The sequence below is a fragment of the Triturus cristatus genome, chromosome 5_1 (genome assembly GCF_964204655.1).
Source record: "Triturus cristatus chromosome 5_1, aTriCri1.1, whole genome shotgun sequence".
NCBI classification, from domain to species: domain Eukaryota; kingdom Metazoa; phylum Chordata; class Amphibia; order Caudata; family Salamandridae; genus Triturus; species Triturus cristatus.
In genome coordinates, this window is record NC_140587.1 from 95,823,215 (window position 1) to 95,850,417 (window position 27,203).

The 27,203-nt window shown below is 42.7% G+C and overlaps 1 protein-coding gene across 1 annotated transcript; it reads right to left on the reverse strand.

Annotated features, from left to right (window-relative positions):
• Positions 1–1,322: 1,322 nt before the first annotated feature.
• LOC146830302 (uncharacterized) lies at positions 1,323–4,221 on the reverse strand. Its single transcript, XM_085604492.1, has one exon. The coding sequence runs from the start codon at positions 3,988–3,990 to the stop codon at positions 2,434–2,436; it is 1,557 nt and encodes a 518-aa protein (XP_085460618.1). The 5' UTR covers positions 3,991–4,221; the 3' UTR covers positions 1,323–2,433.
• Between the last annotated feature and the right edge of the window lie 22,982 nt (positions 4,222–27,203).

Consider the following 27,203-nt stretch of genomic DNA (forward strand, 5'->3'; position numbering starts at 1 on the left):
TGTTTATTTTGTATGACATTGTTCTTGAAGATCTCACTAGAGGAAGCCTTTCGTTTCCTTTTAAGTGTCTTCCTGCTTGCACACTGTGTTGCAGTCATTCACAATTATTTTCTGTTGCTTATGTAACCAGTTTGTTCAGACTCCTCCTGGTGGCATTAGGTTTTTAAGGGGCAAATCATGTAGTGGGTTAGTGCAAATACAACAGGGTTATGTCCTGGTAAACAAAAAACTAAAATTATAATTTGTTGTAAAATGATCATACCATGATCACTGCAGTTTCCATATTTTTTGTATGCTGAAATAAGGTATAGAAACCATCAAATTTGAGGGCTGGCCAGATTTCTTTGGACAGTTTTACGAGCTCACAAGGGATACAGTCTGATTTTCTACGGATTTACTGCATATCTGAGACAATCTCTGAGACAATCTATTTTCCCTGATTCACTGCTTTCTTGTAAACAATGGTTTTAAAGGAATACGATTTTCTGTAACTTAAATAAGAATTACTACTACATGTGTATTTTTCTAATTTATGTCTTGTATCTTAAACTGTAATAAACAAATATGCGATTTCATACATTTCTGATCTCAAACTCTCTTTTTGAGTCAGTCCTTTTTATTGACTGTATTTTGAAATGCTGTTTTGACTCTGGTCTCTGTGACAGATTACCTCATAGACTTTGAGGTTAACAAGCCCCCCTCAACCCGGGCTCACCACTAATGTGCAAATTTTCTAGGCGACCACGTGCTAGCACTACCATTCCTCACAGTTTTGTCCACACTTTTAATTTCTGCAGGTGTGACAGGTTGACATAATGTTGTGAGCTCGTCTAGCTACAGCCACGCTAATGTGGCTTTGTCTAAGTATTTCTTATTGATATTTGGTAAATATGTGTAGAATATCTTGAGACGGTGTAGTAGCTGTCCCTCACTGGAAGCAATCTGAACAATATGAGAGACTGCTGACTATGGTCTTATTCTCACCTCTAATGGATGGCCTTGGGGTTCCCCTTCCGCATAGCTTTAAAGCCTTATATTTCCACAGAAATGTAATGTCTGTCAGCTTCTTCTCTAAATTCTTTGAGTTTAGCATATATGTCCACTAGTGTACAACATCTGGTATAATGATTCAAGTGCCTTGATTACCCTTTGTAGTTTAGTGAGTCTATTTAGTACGATTTAACTATTCGATGACCATTGGCGGTGTTTTTGCCACATGTCACTGGTATGTAGGCTTCTCTTAAGATTGCATTTGTGAAAACTGAGTGTTATTGATTTCAAAATAAGTCTTTATTACCTCTCAAATTTCCACTCTCAATACTGTGCGTAAGAGGGTCATGGGCTACAGATGCCATAATTTTGTGTATGCCAGTCACATGAAATTGACACAGTGAGTTTATCAGGAGAGTGTTCGGACAGTGTCTAGTATCCTGGGCAAAGGTCAGAGCGATTTGGTCCAGCCAATGACATCCTTATTACCAATTCAGAAGTTCATCCTAGAAGAGAAACCTTGAAAAGTGTAGTGAAATATTTGTTTTCTGAAATATTGATGTCTAACTCTCCACAGACCTATAAAGTTGTATTGTTACATAATGTCTAATAGTGCCAGTGCTTCCATTGCCTTATTCTATCATCAAGGTTCCCCTCCCCACGTTTTCAGAGGATGAGATTATGGTTACCTCAGCATTTAATTGTTTGTGATTGAGAGGGGAGTAGAGTGATATTATTTGGGTTAGTAATTCTGGGCAATCATAAGCATAGGAGTTAATGAATTTAGCGTGCATGGCTCCCGGAAAGCCTTGGCCCAGAATGTGTTTAAAAATTACAATTTAATTAAGTAATACTATTACAAAATGTGCCTTTAAGATGCATAATTTGTTTTTTCTTGTTCATAATTTACTCAGCCGTGCTGCATAGTTATATGCCCCTCCATGCCGCATAATTCAAGTGACCCTGGATATAGTTCTATGTGGAGTTAGACTTTGTAAATTTATCAATCATCATACAGGCATCTTACTCAAAGGAATACAAATCTTGCAAATTGATAGAGAAATCTCCCTATGGGTGGGAGCGACTTTTTTTGAGTTGGGCACAGCTATGTTCAAATTCTGCTTTACTAATCTCTTAGGGTAAATTTAGGTTGCAGTTGGTCTTTTTAAACCATGATTTATGCCCTAAATCCATCCTCTGATCTTATCTTGGGGCTGACAACTGCATAATCCCTTCCCAACTTTGAAACAATTGGACAATTCCCAGAAGTATGAAGGGATTTGATGTTTTAATAAAGCTGTTCTCCTAGTGTAGCTGATTTTGCAATCCCCAGTGTGGTTTTTCCACTATGGATCAATTGATGCCTGTACAGATGTGAAGATGGATTCTCTAATGACAATCCACAGCTGATGTGTGAGTGAAGCTTTTCTCGCACTCACTACATTAGGGTGATTTATCCCCAGTATGGATTCTTTGATGCCTATAAAGACTGGAGCGTAGACTGAAGCTTTGAGTGCACTCAGTACACTGGTATGGTTTCTCCCCAGTATGGATTCTCTGATGCCTATAAAGACTTGAGCATAGACTGAAGTTTTTCGTGCACTCAGTACACTGGTATGGTTTCTCCCCAGTATGGATTCTCTGATGATGAACCAGATGTGACCTTCGAACAAAAGTTCTCTCACACTCGGAACACTGATAAGGCTTCTTCCTAATATGGGTCATTTGATGTTTACAGAGTTCAGAGTTTTGACTGAAGCTTTTCGGGCACTCTGTACATTGGTATGGTTGCTTACCAGTATGAATTCTCTGATGCGATTGGAGATGAGAGAGTAGACTGAAGCTTTTGTCACTCTCTGTGCATTTGTTTGATTTCACCCCAGTATGAATTTTTGAATGACTTATTAAACTTGATTGATTAGTGAAGCATTTCTCACACTCCGTACATTGGTACGGTTTCTCCCCAGTATGGATTCTGTGATGTAGTACTAGATTTGACAGCAAAGAGAAGCTTTTTTGGCACTCCGGACATTGATATGGTTTTTCCCCAGTATGGATCCTCTGATGAGAGTATAGATTACTGCGTTGACTGAAGCATTTTTCACACTCTGTACATTTGTATGGTTTCTCTCCAGTATGAATTCTACGATGCCGGGAAAGATGTGAGGGTTGACTGAAGCTCTTATCACACATTTTACATTTGTATGGTTTCTCCTCAGAATGGATCCTTTGATGATATAACAAAACATGTTGATTAGTGAAGCTTTTCGGGCACTCTGTGCATTTGTATGGTTTCTCCCCTGTATGGATTCTGTGATGCCTCCCCAGATATGCCTTTTCAGAGAAGCTCTTCCCACAGTCCGTACACTGGTATGGTTTCTCCCCAGTATGGACTCTTTGATGCTTCACCAGACCTGACTTTTCAGTGAAGGTTTTCTTGCACTCTGTGCACTGGTATGGTTTCTCCCCAGTATGGATTCTTTGATGCTTCCCCAGATCTGACTTGTGAGTGAAGCTTTTCCCACAGTCCGTACATGGGTACGGTTTTTCCCCAGTATGGATTCTTTGATGCTTCCCCAGATCTGACTTTTGAGTGAAGCTTTTCCCACAGTCTGTACACTGGTGTGGTTTCTCCCCTGTATGGATTCTTTGATGATTTAACAAAGAGGACTTGTTAGTGAAGCTTTTCCCACAGTCCGTACACTGGTACGGTTTTTCCCCAGTATGGATTCTTTGATGCTTCCCCAGATCGGATTTTTGAATGAAGCTTTGCCCACAGTCCGTACACTGGTACGGTTTCTCACCAGTGTGGATTCTTTGATGATTTAATAAAGATGACTTGCGCGTGAAGTTCTTTTTACACTCTGTACATTGGTACTGTCTATTTGGAAGCTGTATCCTTTGGTGCTTGAATATATTTGAACTAAAAGTGACACTTTCCATGCAGTCCATCTGAGTTTTCGCCACAGTATAGATGCTTTGATATAACAAAGCCATCATCTGTGATTGTTTTCCATCGATCAAGTATTTAGAGATATTCTCTAACTTGTGAACTTTTTCAAGCTGGGGGTACAGGTTAACGTGGCATGGGATTTCCCCACAACAGGTCTGATGTGTATACAGATGTGATCTTCAAGTGTTTGCTCACACTCTTTGCTGTGGTACGATTCTTGTTTGACTACTGTTGCTGCGGATGGCGTGCTGCATTGTAAGTGATTACTGTTGCACAGCAGGTCTCTTCATTAGCAACCTTTCAGGCTCTGAAAGAGAAGAAAATCAAATGTAAATGAGTGATTAAAAGGCATCTAGTGTTCACTTATGCACAAAAATATTAATTTCCGCAATTTCTCAAAAAGAGTGTACGAGTATGCATATCTGCATTGGTCTGGAGTGATGAGACTTGTGTATGGTTTCACCAACTGGTATGCAAAGAGAGAAGTACAACATGTATAACTAATGAAGTACCATGTCACATATGGATGCAGGTATTTCTAAAGAATTCAAGGTAATTGATTTAGCTCAGTTTGTCAAAGTTGTTTGTCACCATTCTCATGTACATGAATGGAAGACGATGGGTGGGTTGGGCCAAGGGAGAACAGCACACTTGAGTGCAGGGCTAAGAGTGTTCTTTATATGATGGGAATGTGAGTCCTTACAGCTTGCTTCACTTTTTAATTTTACAATATTTAATTGATTTCATTTATTGCAATCCCTTATCATCATACGTACAGGTACATTAAAGGCCAGCCTTGTATTTAAGACTCACACTTTATTGCAAGCAAGGGGCTTAAATCACAGTCACATTTGAAAATGTATCCCACATTATTCCATATGCCATATCTGATCTTTAAAAGATCAAACTAGAAACTGTATACAGCAAAAACATTTACATCCCACCACTCCATCTTCCCTCTGAGTGGCCCATAGTGATTAATCAGGAATAGCACGTGAAAATATTTTATTACCTATTCAATTGATTTTCTCAGGGGATTGACTTACGCAGATTCACTGTATAGGTACACCAAATTAACATTTATTTTGCTCTGTATCCCACTCAGAGGATATATATAGTTTACCTATACAATCATAAGGCTTTCATTAATGACACTTGTGTTCGTAAAGAAGGGACATCTATGGTTCCTCTTTATTATTATCTTGAATAACTAAAATTTTATTCCATCGTTGTGCCATAGGCCCTTTCCTCAATCACAGTCTTTTTTTCTGTGTAGTGTGAGACTATCTGCATCTACCAAATCAATCACAATTTTCCTACAACTAGTAGCCAGAAAGGTTTAAGGTTCTTTCAAGCTAGGGTGATCTCTGTCACCTATTATGAAAGTCAAAACAAATTTCAAAGCCACTTCCTGAAGGGCAGTCCTATAGCATGGGTCTGAAGCCTGTGTGCATTTCACAGCAATGTGGGTTTCCTAAAGAGGGGGTCGGAATGATCTAGTTTATTTTCTGCTGAGTGAGGGAAGTTCTTCTTAACATGTTAAATTGTATATATCAAGCTTGAATTATAGGAGACCTTTAGTGGACAGGTAAGGCTCAATGCCCGCTCCCTCTGCAAACACGCCATGGAAATCTGAGACACCATCATCACCCTTACCCCCTACGTAGCCTTCATAACCAAAACGTGGCTCAGCCCTTCATCGAACCCCACCTCCCCCGATGGCTACAAGATGATACACCGAGACAACACCAACAAAACGGCGGAGGCATCGTTCTAATCTTTAAGGAAACCATTCGATGTATCGTCACCACTGACAAACGCCTCTCATGGAACACCTCAACTTCCGACTACAGAGGCACCCTCGCTTTCAGCCCCCCAGCGGTCCAACCATTCCTAAAGAAACCCTTGGCTGACCCCAGTGACCTAAAAAGTTAACGCCCGATCTCCTTGTTCCCCTATCCAGCCAAAGTCCTTGAGAAAGGCCATCAACCAACGGCTCACCGAATAGTTGGAAGAAAACCACCATCTCGATGCCTCACAATCCAAATTTCATGCCAACCACAGCCCTGAGACCATGCCAACCACACCAACCTAGGCATCATCCTCACAGCCAACAGACCATAAAGCAACAGGTCAATGCAGCTGCCTCCTCCTGCTTCCAAACCCTCCACATGCTACACAGAATTTACAGGTGGATTCCAGCCAGCACCAGAAAGACTGTTTCCACCTAGCTCCTCAGAAACCTATAGACCATTCAGAACACTGCAGCCATAACCATCCTGAACCTAACCACACGGACCAGCATCACTCCTCACCTGAGAAACCTTCACTGGCTACCCATCCAGAAGAGGCGACAGTTCAAGTTCCTCATGCACGCATACAAAGATCTACACAACCAGGGACCATCCTAAATCAACCTTCGACTAAGTTTCCACCTACCCCGCAAGACACATACGCCTCGTTCGCCCGCGCACACATGCCACATCCAACGCAGCTGCTGCGGGGGGGGGGGGGGCGCTCCTTTTCCTACCTCACCGTCGGGACCTGGAACAAACTGCCCCGCCACCTCCGAATAGCGTCCTCGCTGGCGGACATCAAAAGGAAAATCAAGACCTGCCCCCCCTCAGAGCGCCCAGAAACCCTTACGGTTGACAGTGCTGCGCTATACAAATGCTGATTGATATATATTGCCAATCATGTTACTGAACCCACGCCCTAGCGGTGTTTCCCATGTGCCCCTAAGTGGGAGGAGAGGTATGCCCAAAAGTTCCACTACTGCTTTATTGAACCAGGAGACCAGATATCTGCCATTCCCCATACTCAGGACCACTGGATTTATGAAATTCAACGCCCGCTGCCCTTTTCACTTAATTATATAATTGCTGCATTTGCCACATAATTCATCTGCTGTATAATCTGTAGATTTTAACCCAAAAAATGTGTTTCAGCTAAACGGATTAAACGTTACCAAAAACATGGCACTGTGTTCATGCTCAGTAGATCATTCGCAAAGGTCAACTGCCCATCTTTCAGCTGCTTATTTTTAGGTTTCGCCAAGGCAGCGCAGGCACTGCATGAGCTGCCTCGAAGAGATATGCTGTATCTAGGATATGGCCTTCAAATATCACCCATCTTTTACATTGGTTCCTTTTGCTGTCCTTTAGAAATGCTGGCTTTTCATTGGTGAAAACACTTAGTAGTCCCTCCTTTTGGAATTCTGCATCATCCTAGGAGGACTGTCCCTGTTACATGTGTTCTTACTGTTCAGGTTATTTATACTTTGAGAGAACTCTTTTTTAGTTGGCCTGCTTCTTCACTAGTAAAGTGCTCAGTTTACTAGTGCAATGAAACTTCAGTCAGTTCCCCCACCCCCCTTCTGAAACCAAAACTCTCATTTTGCCATTTTACATGATTTGCAGTGCAGTGCCCTCATTTAATCACTTCCCGCCCAATCCCCTCAACCAACACTGCTTGCCTACCCCCACCTCCAAGATCGCTGCATTGATTTCTTATCCTTATTTTAAATTGTTGGCTTTGAATTATTATCCTTATTTTAAATGAATAGCTTTCATTTATCCAGGGCAGCTCTCCAGGCGCTTGGGAGGAAATTAAAGGACCAGTCCATTATCATAGGATGTTGAGCTGACTCGTACACGGATCCGCAGCTCCCCAGTTGGCAGCTCTCACCGCTGCACAATATCCTTTCCCTATCCATGTTTCAGGGTGCAGTACCTTATGAAGCCAAAAGAGGTCCTGAGGGACACCTAATGACTGCCTGTTGTACTGCACCCTCACAACACTGCTGGTGTGTTATGCTGCTTGCAAGGGCCTTGGAGCAGGAGCTGTGCAGGAAGCAGGGAGTGGACTTGTGGAATTTTCTCATGTGACAATCTTGTAGCATGGCTGCCCCTTCTGACAGACTAATGCATGTCAACGATTAGAATTGCTGCATGACTAATAAACAAAAACACGTCACGGGTACATTTGCTCTCGTCCACCCATTCCCTCTGACAGAGTTGCAGAGTGCAGGGCCCCTGGGGTGCTGCGGCACCCTAGCTTTGCTGTGGACGGGATGGATGTGAAAGCTGCAGTGTTGTGTGCTGGTTAGTGATGCCATCACTGAACTCCTGTCCTATCACCTCCACTCACCTTGCACCAACAGCAGCCTCTGCTTCCCAGTAGGAGAGTCCTCCTGGCCATTAGGAGTGCTCCCGCTGTAGTAACCTTCTGAATGTCACATGTGCCTGGAGGTTCGAGTGGAAGCTGTAGGCTCGGTTCTCAGGTTTATGGCGTATTCACACTTGAGTGGGAGAAGCGCTGTCATGTCGTATCTCATCGGAGCTGCACTCACACCAGGGCCTGGAGCCAGTACAGAGGCTAAGAAGGGGACAGTGCACCATGTCCTGGGTGTGGAGCGAGGAGTACCACTGGCAGCACATCCACGGGTCAGTTCAGTGTCTTGGGGTGCAACGGGCTGGGGCATGGGGCAAACCTTGCAAAAGTTGGCATTTACTTTACATTTTTATTTTCACAATATATACAACAAACCAGTGTTATCTTCTCCCTTTGCCCCAGGGACATTAAATCACTCCTGAGACCAGTTCATCCTTTGTCACTGTATTGGACTGGTTTAGTCTGAGGCAACTGATACTTATTGATCAGTCTCTAAGTACAAGCCTGCTGCCAAGGGTGCATATGCGATTTGTCAATTCTTATTATATGGCAGTGGCTAAGATGCGCGGTATACATGTGGTAAGGATATGTAGGTAAGCAAGATCAAGCGGATTGCCAGTCACAGGTCGTTTACAAAAGGATTTTATTAAGTGTTTTTCTTTCTAGAAAGCAGAGCATGTGCACACGTATATTACCTGATCCAAGGATCTGCCAAAAAGTGCACATTCACAATCTTCTTTGAAAGCCAATGAGGTCTTGCAAAGCTTTTCTTTTGCTGCTCGTTTTTTGTCTACCCTGCATAATCAGTTTTGGACAGGGGTGGATGGCTTATGCGATCTTCAGTGGTGCTTGGACCAAGCACACAGGGGTTTCAGTTATAAGAAATGAACATGCCTGGGATGCTCTGTGGTATCAGATGAAGCGGTGTGTAGCTGGAGAGCAATTTGTGGCCAAATCATGGGCATCTATTTCCCAAAATGCCAGTGGTAGTGGAAGTGACATCACATACTCTTTTACCTTAATTACATCGCAGGAAGTGGCATCACATAACATTTGCTTGCTCCAGTTATTTTCCAAGAAGGCATGTCGTATGACCCTCACATAACACACACACTCTCTTACATCTCATTACCCTCATTCTTATTCATTTTCACTCGTATTTACTATTAATCTCACTCCTGCTCGCTCATACATACTGACATGCTGGCACAGGTTTACCCTTAATTTTCCTCAAGATGACAGAAGTTGGCGCCAGTGTTAAGGCGGTATTTCCTATCCAATGCAAACCTGGATTTACATTGGATAGTATCCCAAAGTAATGTATTATTTTGCTATGCACTGCTTTCCTTTCTTTTGGGTCAAGTGTGCGTTCCATGGGAGGTGATTGAGTGTTCCCATGCAACCACCCGTGGATTTTGATGCAAATCATGAGCTACAAACATTGGTACAGACGAATTTGCACCAAAATCTTACGACTTTCTCAAGACTGGCATTTCTTCTCTTTTTCCAACTTTTCATGTGTGCTGCATTTAACAGCAAGCTACAAAGTGCGCAATGCCTTAAAGCATAGTTTTTGTATTGTAAGGGGCCCCTCCCTGTACAAAACCTACTCTTCAGAGAATGTACACATTCTTGCAATATGGTACAGGCATGTGTGCGCTGGCGCATTGCTGGCCAAAGTGCACCAGCATACAGGCAGAGAAACAATGCACCATATTGTAAATTATATGGTGCACTGTTTCCCTCTTCCTTTGACGCAAGATAGCGCTGGATCTTTGGTGAAGCATTGCCTTGCGTGTAAATCTGGGCAACAGTCTCACTCACTACCTGGCACATGCACGCACACTCTCCCCGCAAACACATACAGCATACATTTGAAAAAAATACTTACCACAACAGGAGTGCTCCATTTTTTTACAACACTAATAGTGAATAACAGAATTTTATTCACTATTAGTATAAAGAAACATGGGCTGAAATGAATTAATGCTGAGTTTCCCCTGTGTTTTTGGCACTGAATTTGCAATCCCCAAGGCCATAGGTCGTAAAGGCAGTGTCGGCGGATGCACGGGGCAACCCAAGGGTGACCCCTAAATGACATCCATGGGCCAACTATGTGCTTAACTAGGTGGCAGTTTGCCTTCTTTATCTGTGCAAGCAATACAAAGATGCTTTATCCCACACTAGGCTTGGGGTACACACAGTACGTACCAACATACTACAAGGGATATGTGTGCATCCTTTCACTGCATCCTGTCCTCCGATACGGGCTATGTTCGGAGCGTGGGTAACGTCCTTTTCAGGCTGCTTTAACTTACCGCTGATAACTTCAGTGGGTCCATACTACGTAACATGGTGTGTTTCCAGCTACAAGTAGTAAATGTGTCCAGCAGTCTTGTGATCTTCACAGCTTTTTACCTAAATCTGCTTCTCAAACGCCCTAATAAGCAGCTCGTTCATGGATCAAAACTGCACACGTTCTTCCTAGACTACAGCAGGCCATGATCGCAAGTTAATATCACTATCTGCAATCTTTTTTAAAGTATTTCTTACTACTTCATATTTTGGTTTTAAATTGCCCAAATTACTGTACTTCACACCTGTACTGTGAATATTTAATGCGTCCACAATTCTGACTATGCTCTGAAAACTGTTGCCTCCATCTCCAGAAGTTGTAGCGTTGCCATTTCAACTACTTTAAATTGTAAAACTCGTGACTCCAACTCTGTTCTACCCCTTTACATACAATTTATGGTCCGATGGTGAAATAAATATAACATTTGTGGCTGCTGTGTTCCACCTAACACTCCATCTAGGGACCAGCAGTAGTATTGCAGGCTTTACAGCACCTTTCAGAAGGGGCATCTATCAGTGCATTAATGCCATTGCAACCTCTTTGAAGGGACATCTTCGTACACTGAGCACGCTTCGTCAGCTCCAGTATTTTAAGAAATACTTCGTCTGCAGTGCACCTCCCGATCGGGGGGGGGGGGGGGGGTGCAGAAGCTATGGTTAATGTGCTGCATGGCTAAACACAAATAAGGCTCCAAAGGCAAACACATAGAAAAAAGACATTATCGTCTACAATGCCAATAGCTCTAACTCTCCCAAATGAAACACCTATTGCAGTGCAAATGCTTGTTATATTTGGTTGTTAAACTGGTACTACTGAGATGAAATCTTTGTCCAGACAATATTACCATGTATAAAAGAAATTACATAACACTATCACAAATTGTGCTGCATAATTCTCCTAAAGTTAGTCACCCGGTTGCATAATTTGGTGCTCCACTGACATATAATTCTGGTGGCCCGGGGCATGAGTTTGTGGATCCTCCAGTGTGGGGTCTCATTGCCGTTTTACTGTGCTAGTTCTTCTCCCATTCACTAGGAATTGGCCACGGTGCAGCACACTTTCCTCTTCTAATAAATGGAAAGTGGAGCAACACCAAGTCTGTGTACAGATTCCTATGTGTTCAATACCTGCCATCTCCCACTGTGTCAAGTCCTTTACAAGATGAATGCAACTAATGCCTTAAAAGGAATCACAGGCACATATGGCTTAACTGTACAGGTTTTGTTCAGACTTCGCTTCAAACAACCCAGTGTGGTGCACGTTTAGATACGGAGGCCTTTGGCAGTTAAGGATGTACAAGAAAAAAAACTGGAAGCGGCCTGTTATTGTGCAAGAGTATACCCATTCTCACCGAGTCTCTCTCTGCTAACCATTGGAGCAAGGCTTCCAGATAATAACCTGCAAAATTAGGGTACCCCATCAATTGTCAGTTTTAATTTTACTATCGCTACTTGTCTTCCGTTAGAGCCCCCTTATCAGATCATTTAACAAATGATCAAGTTAACAAAAATATTATTTGAGGATTCATGAAATTATAAGGAAGACATGGTAGCACTCATTTTGGATAGATTCAGCTATATGGCCTATAGTCCATAAAAAGAACATGCATGAGAATGCAAACAGATCTGAGTGTACAAACTACAGATCCCAAATTGTTCTCCAATAAATCACCCTCCAGATAATAGGTCCTCATCCCTAATTATCAGAACATAACTCATTCCCGTTGCATCTCATGACCCGAGAATAAATCTACATTGTGGTAGTATATGGGATTTTGGGAATATACAGGATTTGCTTCAATTAATGCCAGGCTCTGTACTTCTTTAAAAGAGTTGAGCATTAGAGATGTTGAGGGTGATCTCTCAACTATTTTTAAGAAAGTAGTATATCAGGTATGTAAAATGAGATTGTAGGATTAGCATCTCCCAGTTGAGTTGCCCGTTCCTCCCCCAAAATGAACATTCAACCGCTAGTTGTTCAATGGCTAGCCAGAAGAGCATGAGAGAGTGGGCACCCCTGCTGGAGTCCTCTGCCCACTTGATAAAATACCAATATGGATCACCAAGATTTAACCCTGGGTGTTTTTCTAACATTGAGGATCATGAATAATTGGATCATTTTCCTGCCTGTCACAAATTCTGGCAGTATTTTCAACATATAGTGCTAACTGCACATGTTAAGAGCTTTGTCCATGTCCAAGATCACACAGACAAAGACCAGGAGCGCTTTCTATAATAGTATAAAGGCATCGCATATTCAGAGATGTGTTTAGAGGCATAAAGGCATTTCAGTCCTCGTGTATTAAGGTAAAAATTATAGGAGCCTCTGTGCTAAGATTTTATTGAGGATCTTTTATTCAGTGCCTGCTTTAGGAATTGGTACTAATAAGCAGAGCTCATGGTAAAGTTCATCTAATCTGTAGATACTGAAAAAATAGGTTAGGGTGGGAGTGTCAGGGTATTAATTAGGAATATGAAGGACATATACAATAGGGGCGGAAGTCATGGTCCAGCCCTCTGACTTCCTACAGTTATTGCTTTTATCCCAATCAACTACCTACCGAAGTTAGAATCCAGGCAGAACATGGAAATCAAGAGCCTTTTCTATGATACTTTAGAGGTATCTAATATTCAGATATGTTTTAAAACGGACAAAGCCATTTTGATCCTCATGTATTAAAGTAGGCAAAATGAGTAGCAGTTTGCACGCCACGATATAAATGAATATCTTGTATATATTACCTGTTTTAGGGGTTGGTACTAGTTTTGCTTGTTTGCTGTGCTAACTATAATTGAAAGCAGTTTCAAATTATTGACCACTTTGGGGGCCAAAACAGCAGCAGATTTGTCTTAATTTTCCTATGGTGTTTGTCTTCACTTGTGCACCTGGATGGTTTGCACAGACTTCTGCACTACATCATCCACCTCTTAAGGTGGGTGGCATGCCATGCACGACTGTGTGACTAGCCCTTTTATTGTTACGAGGTTCAAGATGTGTGCTACTGTGGGTCAAGTCACCCAGAATGGAGTCTCCAACACAGCTCTGTGTTCAGTAGAGCTTTCTGAGCATGGAGTCCAATATAATCCTGTGTTCTTCACAGCTCACCCGCAGTAGCAATTACTAGTGCTATAATGTGACCTATCTTGCACCCCAGACCGGTCTAGTGAAGGGATTTCATGGCCATCCTGGTGAAGATTGCCAACCTCACACACATCTGAGATCGGATTCATTTTGAGCTTTATAGCACCAACTTGCACCTTGCTAACAATTCAGAGCGATGAATCGCCAAGATAAGGTGCAGTTAGTACTTAATTTGTATAAACCAATTTAAGTAAGCTTAGTGTTAGTAAGTAGAGGTCAAAGAAAAGTTCAGCTAATAGGTAGCTTCTGAAAGAAAGTTAGCATGGGATGGTTGGGGTATTAGTCAGAACTAGCAATATAAATGACATTCAATGGGAGAGGACGTCACAACCCAGCCCTCCCTCTGACTCTTCAGTTGCTGCGTCAATCCCAATTGAACATCTACTGAAGTCAGAGTCCAGATAGAACATGAGGTTGGTTCTCAATATGGAGTTCTTTATTACTGCTTGCAGCGGATCGTATTGTCAGTGTGGGTTCATGTTATTTTGAAGTTTAGCTTGTGCTGATTATAGGAAATCAAGGCAGAGAAAACCACAAAGGGCATCAAATTAAGGAGTACTGTGGGATTCCTGGTGTGTTATACAATGCTTTATTGCAGAGAGGTTGTGGCCTTCCGCTTTGGTAAATAGTAGTTGTGCTCCCTTACCATCTATTGGTAAGAAAATACAATGAAGTGTTGGCTGCTGGGATCTAGTATGATCTATAGGTCAAATTCCAGAAAATTCCACTCTGCTTTTTATCATTGTAGGGTCATAAAAGTAAGTAACTTTCTGATTGTGCGATAATTATACATACAAATGTTCTAAGTCATATGTTTGGATAAAATGCTATATAATTGATGCCACCTGTGCCTGTATTGTGACCTGTGTTCTCTAAGACATGCTCCTGGATGCTCCAGCACACACATGCGTGACGACGCACTCAAAGAGGATAACACTACACAACAGGACACCCCCAACACAGGTGGTAAAGGTTACCCCCTGTAGGGATTGACTGGCCATTACCATAGCATATTAATTTCCAGAGTAAGAAGGGGGCATCATAAAAGGCTTTAGGGCAGGCATCTTGCAAGGCAGTCTTGCTTATACGTTCCCGAGGATAGAACTCTGAAAGAGTTAGCATTTGTAAAGATTATGGTGATGCTAGAAATTGAAATACTTAAATCAATGTTTTGGGTCATTTCCCATGCTCTGCATTCCAATTTTTGGGGGTTATTGTTTCTGAGGAATTTACAAATTAGTGTATTAAAAGAGATGCTGTTCTTTTACTTTTAGCTGAAACATGGTTTTTACCCTTTTTAATAGTAATATCCGTAAGGAGCAAGTTGACATTTAATTGAGCAGACATAAACACTCCACAAATCCTTTTCCTTTCCTTAATAGAGTCCCAAAAACTTTTCTACTGAAAGCTTAGTTGCTTCACCAGGAGTTTGTTTTATGATGTTTTAGGACACTCCGTAGTGCTTTGTTAGCCACGTTGAATTATATTATATATAGAAAATTCGTATTTTTTTGGACCCAGGTGGAATTATATAAATCCCAAGCAGCCTCTAACAGAGCGATGCCATAAATCTGAATTAGTTTGAAATCACCCTTTTGCAGCAGATTTCGACTCAGCCACTGCTTTGCCACCTCAATTCTCTGCAAGCAATACCTGCCATAATTTGTGTAGGCAGAAGAACGCGGTTAGGGAATGTTGTGCACTAAAACTGGCCTCAAAGACCTTTACCACATATTATTCCCAGTTGCCAGTCTGGAAGCTTTGAAGGTACCGTGCGCTTACGGTATTTTCATAGGAGGGTAGAGATAAAGGCTCATTGCGAGCAATATTATCTCACCAACTGGGATTAGACTTGTATTTTGCACTTTCATCATATATACACATAACTCAACTTCACACAATGCCAGTAAACCACAGCTTTCAGTGGGAGGTCAATTTGCTCAAATCGACGGTTCAAATTGTACATCTGGAGCCCTGTTGGAAGATCTCACAGGACATAATTGTTTCTCTTGCTGTTTTTTTTTTCCCTCAAGAATCTTTACTGACTCTCTTTAACTCTTTCCTCTCCCATCCACCACTGCTCCAATGTGGTAGCTCGCTTAGCATAATCGCCCAAACGGCTCATGGTAACATACTCTTCCTGCTACACTCAATCAATCAACGTGTTCATGCTACCATCCTGTTGCCACACACTGAGAAAAATAATTAGAGGGAACTTTAATCATGACCAGTGTTTAGCTTTTCTATTGACAAATGGACCACCAGTGCACTCTTATGCAAAGTTTCCAATGCTTTTAAACATGACCGCAAAACTGTACAGCTCCAACCATGCGACTCTTTAGGACACCCTTACTTTTACTGTCAATACAACAAAGAGGAAAAAAAAATCAATTAATGTTGCTTGTGGGGGACATGTATGTATGCCAAGGTTATCATCTCAAGAGGCAATGCCTCAACTTTGAGACGGTACCGATCATATAAATGTTATTATTGTAAATCTAGATAACTTGTGAGTCCCCCACAATACAAAAGTGTTTGTGGGGCAGTCCACCGGACCCCTGCGATCACTTCACACAGGTTTGAACTCACTCCCGTACTCACCTCTGTCCTGCTACCACAGATATTCCTCCCCCCAATACCCTAGATTTCACAATGTTATCCCCACACCTACCCACAGTAATCACCACATCCCTTAAACTAGCCTTCACCTCTCCCAGCGTACAAGTCTATATAAATAGGTTGCACCTTTGGCATGCCTGCACCAGTCCACTCAAATGCATCGAGGTAGATGGAGTTCAAGAAAGTCTCTAAACTCATTGAATTAATATTGGTTGACAAATTCAAGTGCAGCTAGTTCTGGACATCTTCTAAAATACAAATGTTTTATACTTGTGGTACTTGTCAGAAGATAGCTGTCTTATGGGAGCTTCATGATTTGTAGCTTTAAACTTCCTATGGTCTAATACTTAGCAAAAGGCATACCATGGACTCAGACAACCTTCACAAGCTCTTTTAGCAGTTTGAAGCTTGAATGAAATTCTAACAGATGGATTGCATGCCTACACCAGTCATCACAAATGTATTCTGACAGATGTAATTCAAAGCAATCTGTTAGCTGAAATATTGTTCAGTTCTCACAAACAAATTCAAGACAAGATTGAGATGCACATCTCCCGACATATGCATGCATGTGTCCATCAGAAGAGGCAGTCTAGAGGGGATGGCATGAAGTGTCGTCTTAAGTTCCAATGGTCAAATAAATACTCATCAGAGCGCAGGTGTTCACCACTGGCCCAGACAATCATCACCAGCTCCTCCTGTCAAGTGCTTTGCGTAGTTTACCCCTACATGCTGTCCACTATAATTGTAGGTTTCCTTTAACATTGATTATATGCACATCTATTATTTTGATAGTACAACCACGAGGGTGAAACAGAATGTATATGCCAATTATGTTTATTTAGAATGAATGCACAGGTATCTCAGTGAAAGGGTCATCTTGTGATTTCCAGGGAGAGGTTGGCTCATGATATGCAGACAAAAAAAAAATCAGAGCCGACGGCCCTAGGCTAAGTGTTTTTATTCTTATCTGTACTCTTGCAGTATGTAATGCCAAAAAACAGCAGCAGCTTGACCATGCCTAGAAAGCCGAGCACAATAGCAGACTGGAAATCATCTTGCAAGAATGCATGTCTGATGCCATCAGAAAAACTCAAATGGGGATTTTGGTGTAGAACTAGTTCTGCTCATCTAAGGCCTATAAAGCGATGGATGTCAGCATTGATTGATCAAATCAAAACCACCCAACATGCAGCCATTCTTTTTATCTTATGTTTAAACATTTAAAGCCTACTTTATCAGGACGGGTCTGTTTATTCTGGCTACATCATTTATTCATATAATTTGATTTCATATTTATAAAGCGTGGACTAATGCTCGAGGGTGAAGCGAACAGCAGATACCTGGATCCATTATAAAAATGACTGCAGGGTGAAAAGCCAGAGGTTATGGGCCTTACAGAATGGTAGCAGTTCAGAAGAGTTCTTCAGGTGGGCGGGTAGTGTGTTCCATAGTTTCGATGTTGAAAAAACAAAAACTACTATCTCCCCACCTAGATAGCCGAAATCTCAGGATTTCAAAAAGATTTGCCTTGGCTGTTGGACGATTTGTTTGCGGGGTGTACCAGCGAACGTTATGTCTTAGATAAACTGGTCCAGAATTGTGCAACACTCTAAAGGCAATACAGAGGGCTTTGAAACCTATTTGTTTCTTTAAGGGAAGCCAATGCAGAGAAAAGAGTGCTTGTTTAGGCGACTGATACCTGGGAGTTCCTGTCAATAGTAGGGCTGCTGCATTCTGAAGAACTTGTAACTTGCTAAGGCCTTTCTGTAGGTTAATCAAGAGCTCTACAGAAGTCTAACCTAGAAAGGAGAAGAGCGGAGACCATGGTTTTTTGGAGATCCCAAGGTATATAAGGAGGTAATTTTCTTATTTTTAGTGTGTAAAAGGTGGAGGAAGTAATAGCGTTGATCTGAAGTTTAGAACATAGGGCTGTGTCAAAAATTACTCAAAAGTTCTTAGCTTTTGTTGCTGGAGTAGGGAGATTCCAGAGTTGCTGAGGCCACCAGTTAGGTGACCAGAAGGATACATCTGATCCAAAAAGCAGGACCTCAGTCTTTCCAGAGTTCCATTTCAGACAATTCTCCAGCATCCACTTATGTACCTGCCTGTTGCATGCAATTATGAAACCTAGTTCATCTGTCCAGGACGTTACTAGTTACTGAAACGACAATTTGGGTGTTGTCTGCATACGACACCACAGCGAATCCAAAGGATTTGAGAAGTCCTGCAAGAGGGGTAATGCAAAGAATAAAGAGTGAAGGGCTGAGTGAACAACCCTGTGGAACACAACAGGGTAGTTGAAAGGGAGGGGATTCAAAGTCGCCAAATTCCACTGACTGCTGTCTCTCAGTTTAAAAAGATTTCAGGAGGGAAAGGGCTGTACCCTGGATACCTAAGCTATGGAGAGGAATATTCATCAAGCAGTGGTCGACAGTGCCGAACGCTGCAGAGAGGTGTAAAAGAATCAGTGCAGCATTGCCTCCTCTGTCTAATTCACAGCTCCGTACTGTGCTTGCCCCTGAAACCACACTGAGCTGTTCCCAAGATATCATGGTGGTTGATGAAAGCAGTCAGTTCTTGATTTATCAGTTCTTTAATGATTTTAGCAGGCAGTGGGAGACGAGCGATAGGACGATAGCTGCCGAAATCCAGAAAGATTTGTGGGCAATACATAGAAGCTTGAATTTTATTCTGTCCGCAACCGAGAACCAGTGCAGGGTTTTCAGAGCAGGCCTTGCGGAGTGGCTGTTGGGAATCATGAAATGCATCTGTGCTGCACAATTCTGGACGACTTGCAGTTTATTTGTGGTAGCATTGGGAGCTCATAAATACAGAGCATTTCCATAGTCGAGGCGCAAGAGGATTAAAGCCTGGACCATGAGTCTGAGGAAATATGAATTTTGTGATCAGTTATGTCCCCTATCGTAGACCCCAACGGCTCCATGTGCATGCTACAAGTACATGTATGTTCCCTCCAGTTCCAGTTATGAAGACGCAAATACATGTGCGTCCACCGTCAACATGTCCTCTTTCAGATCCGCCATGAATGGGTCAGATATTCCATTCCTAAGTATGAAAGGCCACCGACTTTATGTGGTTCACTTTCCACATTTTACAGATTCAGGCGAGTAGGCCCTGAATTCTGCCATCAAGCCTTTTCCTGTCTTCTGCCTCTGAAAGCTCCAGTCCGAGCCCGCATCTGTATCCATGAACTTTGTCCTACTCCCTGCGCGGCTAACGGTGCCTGATCCGGCCGTTGCCTGCCAAAAACTGTATTTCACCTTCAAGATTATCTGCTCCGCTCCTCATCCGATGCATTCCTGTCTAGTAGTTTAGGTAAACATTCTTCCAGCTACCGAGCAAAGGGCCAGGCCTCACTGTCCTCATGCAAGTAATTCATAGCCCCTGTTACCATGGAAGATTCCTGCCCCCTCGCATCTCATGTAGACACTTAGACGCTTGTACACGCACTAACAGTCAGTATAGAATAGATTCCGCCCGAGAGACTTTTCCTTTTGGATAATACAGTTCTTTAAACATAAGATATTAGATATGATTTGGGATTAGGTTGACATGACCCCTCAGACTTCTGTCTCCACATGTAGAGCTAAATGTCAAGTCCCCTTCACCCTCTAGTTGCACGTCAATCACACGTCATATGGCTGCGCGCGCATCTCTGCCAAATATTTTCTGCTGACATTGCAGGATTCTCTTATGGATCCACCCACTTGTGACATCATGTTTAATGACGTATCTAGTTACGCCTATATGTACGCCTTTTTCATTACGTATGTGTATTATTATCTGTACTATCAGCTGTTACGCCTCCTACATCTGTCTTAATGTAATGCTTTTCATATAAATATCTTTACTTGTCAATAATGTATTGCCTTCCCTTCCTGAACCTTCGTGGTGATGGAATTTGAAGCCTACGGTTCGAACTGTAATTCCTTTGTAGAGGAATAAAGCCTTTCAGAACCTCTAATACCACGGATTCTGCCTCTTATTTATACTGAGTTATTCTTGCTAGACTTTACCGCATAAAAAATAGTACCGGTAATGAAATATTTACCACATAAATTGGCGCCCGAATAGGGACACTTTCTCATCTCACGCGCCGGAGGTGCGTTGCAGGCCCGGTCTCCTGCCACAGCTGAACGGACAAAAACGCGTACCTGCAGGATTTCCTGTATCTCCCTCCGGCCAAGCGGGGGTGACTGAGGCTGCGATCAACACCCAGACGAGGCGGTGAGAAGTGCGAAGTATCCCGACCAGAGCCTAGCTGAGAGAGAGCAAGATCCGAGGTATACAGAGGCCCACCAGGTTCCGAAGTTCCGAGTCCAGTCGAGTCGAGTCCAGTCCGGGCCAGACCAGTTCAGTTCCGAGGCCTTCCGTTCCGTGCTACCCGGTGAGTACCGTTGCCGGGGAGGCAGTTAGACGTGCACATTGGTTGTGCCGGTCAAGACTGGTTTGGGTACACAAATTCGGTCTGCACTGTTTCAGCAGTGTATCTGTACTGTTTAGCAGTATATCTAGTATGTCTTGCATATAATTCAGTATTATCTAGTGTCAGTATTATGTCAGTAACTAGTTTTCTATTAGTTATCATCGTTCGTTAACTGTTAAATGTTAAATGTTTTAATACGTTCTACATATTGTGGTGTGAATGATTGTTCATTATTGTGTTTATTGTATTAAGTGTGTTCAAATAATAAGGTCTAAAAATGCCGCTCTTTTCAAAATTAAGACAGATCAAAACCAGAAAAGGGGTACTCGAAGAAGCTGTTCCCATTCCACCTAGGGACACTCCAGGGTACTTTATGTATCATAAGCATGGCCTAGATGCCGTATTATTTCTTGATCTATGGGTGGACTACACCAAGGATTTACCAGAGAGTCAGAGATGGCCCGCAGCGGGGACCTGGGATGCAGATTGCATCATGAGAGTAGAAAAAGAATTATGGAAAAAGAAAGCCAGACAGTCACAGAAAGATGCCATTGAATTATGGCGTAAAGAATCATATAGACGTACAGAAAAAGCGCTCAGACAGGAAGAGAAAGGTAGGGAGAATTCGAATAAAACCCGAGAAAATTTATTAATTGAGGAAGGTACCCGAGTAAAAGCAGAACAAGTAGACAGACAACGAAACACTCTTATGAATGGTATGTATCCTCTTCTGGCCGAAGGGTTACCTCAGGCCACCCCGGAAATACCGAAAAACTTGACATCTCCATTACTCCCGATAAAAGCACATCCCAAAACAGCAAAAGACGTTTTCCTTTCTTCCTATTTAGATGATGTAGCTCCTGAATATGCTAATGCTCTGCCACACACACCGCCCATCGATGGTGCTCAACGCCAAGATCATCCGTCTGTATCCCCGCAACAACAAACTCCTACGCACATTCCCACAGGTCCATCTGCTTCTACCGCTTTTCCTACATCTACAGCTTCTATCTTACATCCAACAAATCCTTTCGCGCCTAGCACCTCAGATGGTGCGATAGGAGGTACGACAGAAATTTTTGCCACGCCACCTCGAGGAAATAAATTATCCCTTAGAGATTTAGCATACGAACGTACACCCCAACTAGCAACTTCAGACTTGTTTAAAGAGCATCTAGTGGATTGTAGATATGATCCTGTGCCCGGTAGACGGGACGGTATGCTGCTGTCATCACTACGTATACGACGAGCTTCAAGATATTTAGCGACGCTACCAGGAATGGTGGCACATTTAGACAATATATATCACTTTGTCCAATCAGGGCGAGGCCCTGAAAGTATTGACGAAGCTATGGAATACCAGAAAGTGGATGTACAGAGACAACTGTTACGCTTCTTCATAAACTGTGTGATCAGAAACAGAGATAGGCCTGGGGTAGATCAGGAGGAAATGCAAGTACTTACCAAATGGGGTCAGAATATATCAGAAGGGAAACATGATAAACAGACATGTATAGTAGTTATGTGCCGTAAGATTCGCAAAGAAGTAGAACGAATACATACAGAAAGATTAGAGTCAGATCTACATGAACCAGAGGGAGAGGAGGACGAAATGCCTACAGGACAATTAGAAACGATGGCTTATGTAGGTAAAGGAAGATCTTTTAATAAAACCAGATGCTTTAATGATCCGATACGTCCGATACGTCCAGAATGTAACAGACATTTCCAAGCCCCTATGTTAAATACAAGGTCTCCTGAACACCTATTCCAAGCCGCTGATAAATTACTCCGAGACCGAAGGGGGTACCATATGCTCGATTCCATGGATGAACAAGAATTGGCCAGGTCAGCAGTACAATGGGCTGACTGTCCCGACAAATACAGTGAAGATGCACTAGCACACACGTTTCTGAATCTTGCCCCAGACGAACAGCGTTTAGCTGGTATATACATGATTCAACACCTCCTTATATTATATAAAAGCCAACACTCCGATCCTGGACCCTTACCTGACATATTGACCGAATTACTCACGAATAAATGGAGAGGGTCAGGTACTGATTTAATTAAAGAAATTCTAGAATTTCGAAACCAGTATATAGTTTTCGTATGCCCAGAACATGTTCCAGTTCCCACTATGGGAAGAAAAATGTATCACATAGATAGACAGAATCCCTTACGCAAAGTACTCACTCAGGAACAAGCAGGATCACACAAACCATGTGCTTATTTTTCTAGTACATTAGATCCCGTAGCTCAGGCTCTTCCTGCGTGCCTGAAATCAGTGGCAGCAACAGCTTTAGCAATCAGACAAAGTGATGCCATAGTATTAGGACATCAATTGACAGTACAAGTACCACACGCAGTAGAGGTTCTCTTGAACCGCACACAAACACAACACTTGACTATAGCAAGACTCACCGGTTATGAATTAACATTGTTTCAGCCACACATAGAAATCAGACGCTGTAACACATTAAATCCTGCCACACTTTTGCCAGTAAATGGAACAGATCCATTAGCACATGATTGTATTGAAGTCATTACTATCACGACGAAACCCAGACAAGACTTGACAGATATCCCTTTATCAGACCCGGACCTAACATTGTATGTAGATGGTTCATGTATGAGAACAAGTACAGGAGAGTTAGTGGCCGCTTACGCAGTCACAACAGACACTGAAGTTATTGAAACAAATTGTATTAACACTTTGTCAGCTCAAGCAGCAGAGCTCATCGCTCTGACACAAGCCTGTATTCAAGCCAAAAATAAGAAATTCAACATATACACAGATTCACGTTATGCATTCGGAGTCGTCCATGACTTCGCGTACTGTGGCGAGAGAGAGGTTATTTAACTTCCCACGGTGCCCACATCCAACACGGACCCCTCATTCAAGCTCTATTAGACGCGATTCATCTACCTACTGCAATATCGATTATGAAATGGAAAGCTCATACAAAAGTTACCGACATCATTTCTCAGGGTAACGACCTAGCTGACAGAACAGCTAAACAGACTGCTCAGAACCAGACTCATACAACTGACACGACAAAGACAATAGTTCCGACACCAACACATTGCATGACAGTTAAGGATCCCGCCCTTGATGTAATTGACATACAGACACATGCTACACCAGAAGAAATAAAGAAATGGACTGAATTAGGAGGGATCCAAACGGATCAAGGATGGATGACGAAGGAAAAATCTATATGGTTTCTTCCCGACTCCATGGTTCAAGTCATCATTAACACAATACATAGTCCAGCGCACCTAGGAGAAAAAGCTATGCTAGACAGTATTCAACACATTTGGTTCAACAAACACTTGCGAGCAGCAGCCAAACAGAAAGTACGTACCTGTATGATATGTTGTCAGTTTAATCCAGGTAAAAGCATTCCCGTAGAGCAGGGTGGATTCCAACCTCCCGATCACGCTTTTGAAGTCCTCCAGATGGATTATATCCAGATGGAACGATGTCGAGGATTCAAATATGTTCTCGTAGTTGTTTGTGCTCTTTCCCGTTGGACAGAAGCCTACCCGGTTTCAGATTACACTGCCCCGACTACTGCCAAACAGTTAGTTCAAGAATTCTTCCCACGGTACGGTTTGCCACGTGTTGTATACTCAGATAACGGCCAGCCATTCTCATCCGAACTAATGAAACACGTTTCACTTCTGTTAGGTTACCAATGGAAATTCCACTGTGTTCGACATCCCGAGGCAGCAGGTCTTGTGGAACGTCATAATCAAACTCTGAAAATCAGATTGTCCAAAATATGTAGAGAAAAAGGTGTCGATTGGATAGTAGCCTTACCAGTTGCGCTCTTTTACATGAGAATGGTAGCACATTCTCGAACAGGGCTATCCCCGTATGAGGTGATCTTCGGTAGACCACCAAATATGTGGGGGACGCCTATACCTCGTAAAATCACTGATGTTGACTGTAATATGCTGACAGATTACCTGGCTTCCTTGATGTCTGCACTACAATCTTGTCGTTCACAGGTAGCTGCAGCTTTTCCCGATAACACTGAGGTAAAGCCCAATGACGTGGTTCCAGGTGATCTGGTTCTTGTGAGGAATTTCGACCGGAAGACCCAGCTGGAGCCCAGGTGGAAGTCGCCCAAACTCGTCTTGCTGACAACAAGGACAGCCGTGAAGGTTGAGGGACGTAAAGGGTGGTTGCACTCGAGTCATATCAAGAAATTTTATGGACTACCGTCCGATGTGAACACTCAGCCCTGCATTCCCTCACAGACAGACTCAAAGCTCCCCTTGGTTGAACAAACAAAAAACGAACTCTATAAACTGAAACTAAGGTCTAGCAAGTCAGACAATTTGATTGTTTAAGTCCTCTCCAAGGTGAATCGGTTGAATTCGTCTCTGACATGTATCCTCTAGACCGAAACAGAGAGAGAAATAGACAGATACAGCTTAAAAAACACGCGTACTGTAAATCGCTTCGTAGTCACTGCACAGTGACATTATTAATTTTGTTTTTTCTAAGTCTTCTGATCATCATTTCTAGTGTATTGCTACATATGTATTACCCTATTTCTAAGCGTGCTTACAATGTTACTGCTGAACATTCTTTTAGCGAATTACCTCCGCATGAGTTGTCTTATAGATTTGCGCTGCGCAACAACACTTTTATTAGTATGTTACATCACTCCCATCAGACCAGCAATGCTACAAGTTGTTGGATATGTGGCCGACTCCCTCCCTATCAGAACTATAAGGGAGTTTTGCCTCTCTTTCCGTATCCGTTCACACACAATGGCTCCTGTGGAGCATGGTTTAGTTTGATTAATTCCCTAGATTCAAATTCAGTAGTTTATCAAGACAACTGGGTATGGGGAAACCTGAACCTAGTTTTGCTTAAAGTCTGCTATCCTAACAAGGAGGGACTTCCCAAAAGAACAGGAACTGATCTAGAAAATGAAGTATATGGATTAGGTAACTTTACACTTAACCTCATGATTCTGAATGTTGAATCTGAAGCTACACCAATCTTGCCCGCTATGTCAGTATTTCCAGTTAAAGGTGAATTATGTGTAAGAAAGAATGGCTCCATACACATGGGCCATAGTAAATGTACCACTGTAATAAGATTCAGTGATCAAGGCAAGTCTACATTCAGAGCTTCCCGTCATTCCTACTTCATATGTGGCCAGACCGCATATATACGTTTACCTCTAGATTGGGATGGTACCTGTTACATAGCATTCCTTCTGCCACCTGTTTTCCTAGCCCCTCCTGACTATCACAGAAATACCCATTTAGTACACAATAGACAGCAGAGAGATCTCCCGATTGTCGATTATACTGAAACGGCATGGGAGCAATACACAGATTTCAATAAAGGTTTCTTTCCCTATATAGGTACAGTCACTAATAGTAAGCTGATACGTAGATTAACTAGAACCCTTGAAGCAGTAGTGAACGAGACTACTTCCGCCCTAGGCAACTTAACAGAGGAGCAGTCTGCGATGCGGATTGTTGTGCTTCAAAATAGTCTTGTCCTTGACGTCATTCTGGCCGATAGGGGCGGAGCTTGTAGGGTCATTGGATCAAGTTGCTGTGTTTTCATACCAGAAAATTCGCCGTCAGTATATAAAGCCATAACTCGCCTTCATAAAATTATCAGCCAGATACACCAGAGTCCAGGCACCTGGACTTGGTCCGGTTGGTTCTGGAGCGTGTTGTCAGCCTGGGGATGGAGGATCCTATCCTTCCTAGGTATTGGCTTTCTCATACTATTCAGTTGCTGCTTATGTCTACAATGTGGGCCAGCGATTTGTGGTCTGTGTGCCACATCGTGTATCCCGCATCCAAGTTTTCGTTCAAGATCCCGGAAGAAGAAAGAAGAACAAATGATGCTATATGAACAGATCGATGGATTGATGAAGATCGATATCTCCTGAGGGTCCGTAGGGGACAAGGAGGGAATGAGGAAATATGAATTTTGTGATCAGTTATGTCCCCTATCGTAGACCCCAACGGCTCCATGTGCATGCTACAAGTACATGTATGTTCCCTCCAGTTCCAGTTATGAAGACGCAAATACATGTGCGTCCACCGTCAACATGTCCTCTTTCAGATCCGCCATGAATGGGTCAGATATTCCATTCCTAAGTATGAAAGGCCACCGACTTTATGTGGTTCACTTTCCACATTTTACAGATTCAGGCGAGTAGGCCCTGAATTCTGCCATCAAGCCTTTTCCTGTCTTCTGCCTCTGAAAGCTCCAGTCCGAGCCCGCATCTGTATCCATGAACTTTGTCCTACTCCCTGCGCGGCTAACGGTGCCTGATCCGGCCGTTGCCTGCCAAAAACTGTATTTCACCTTCAAGATTATCTGCTCCGCTCCTCATCCGATGCATTCCTGTCTAGTAGTTTAGGTAAACATTCTTCCAGCTACCGAGCAAAGGGCCAGGCCTCACTGTCCTCATGCAAGTAATTCATAGCCCCTGTTACCATGGAAGATTCCTGCCCCCTCGCATCTCATG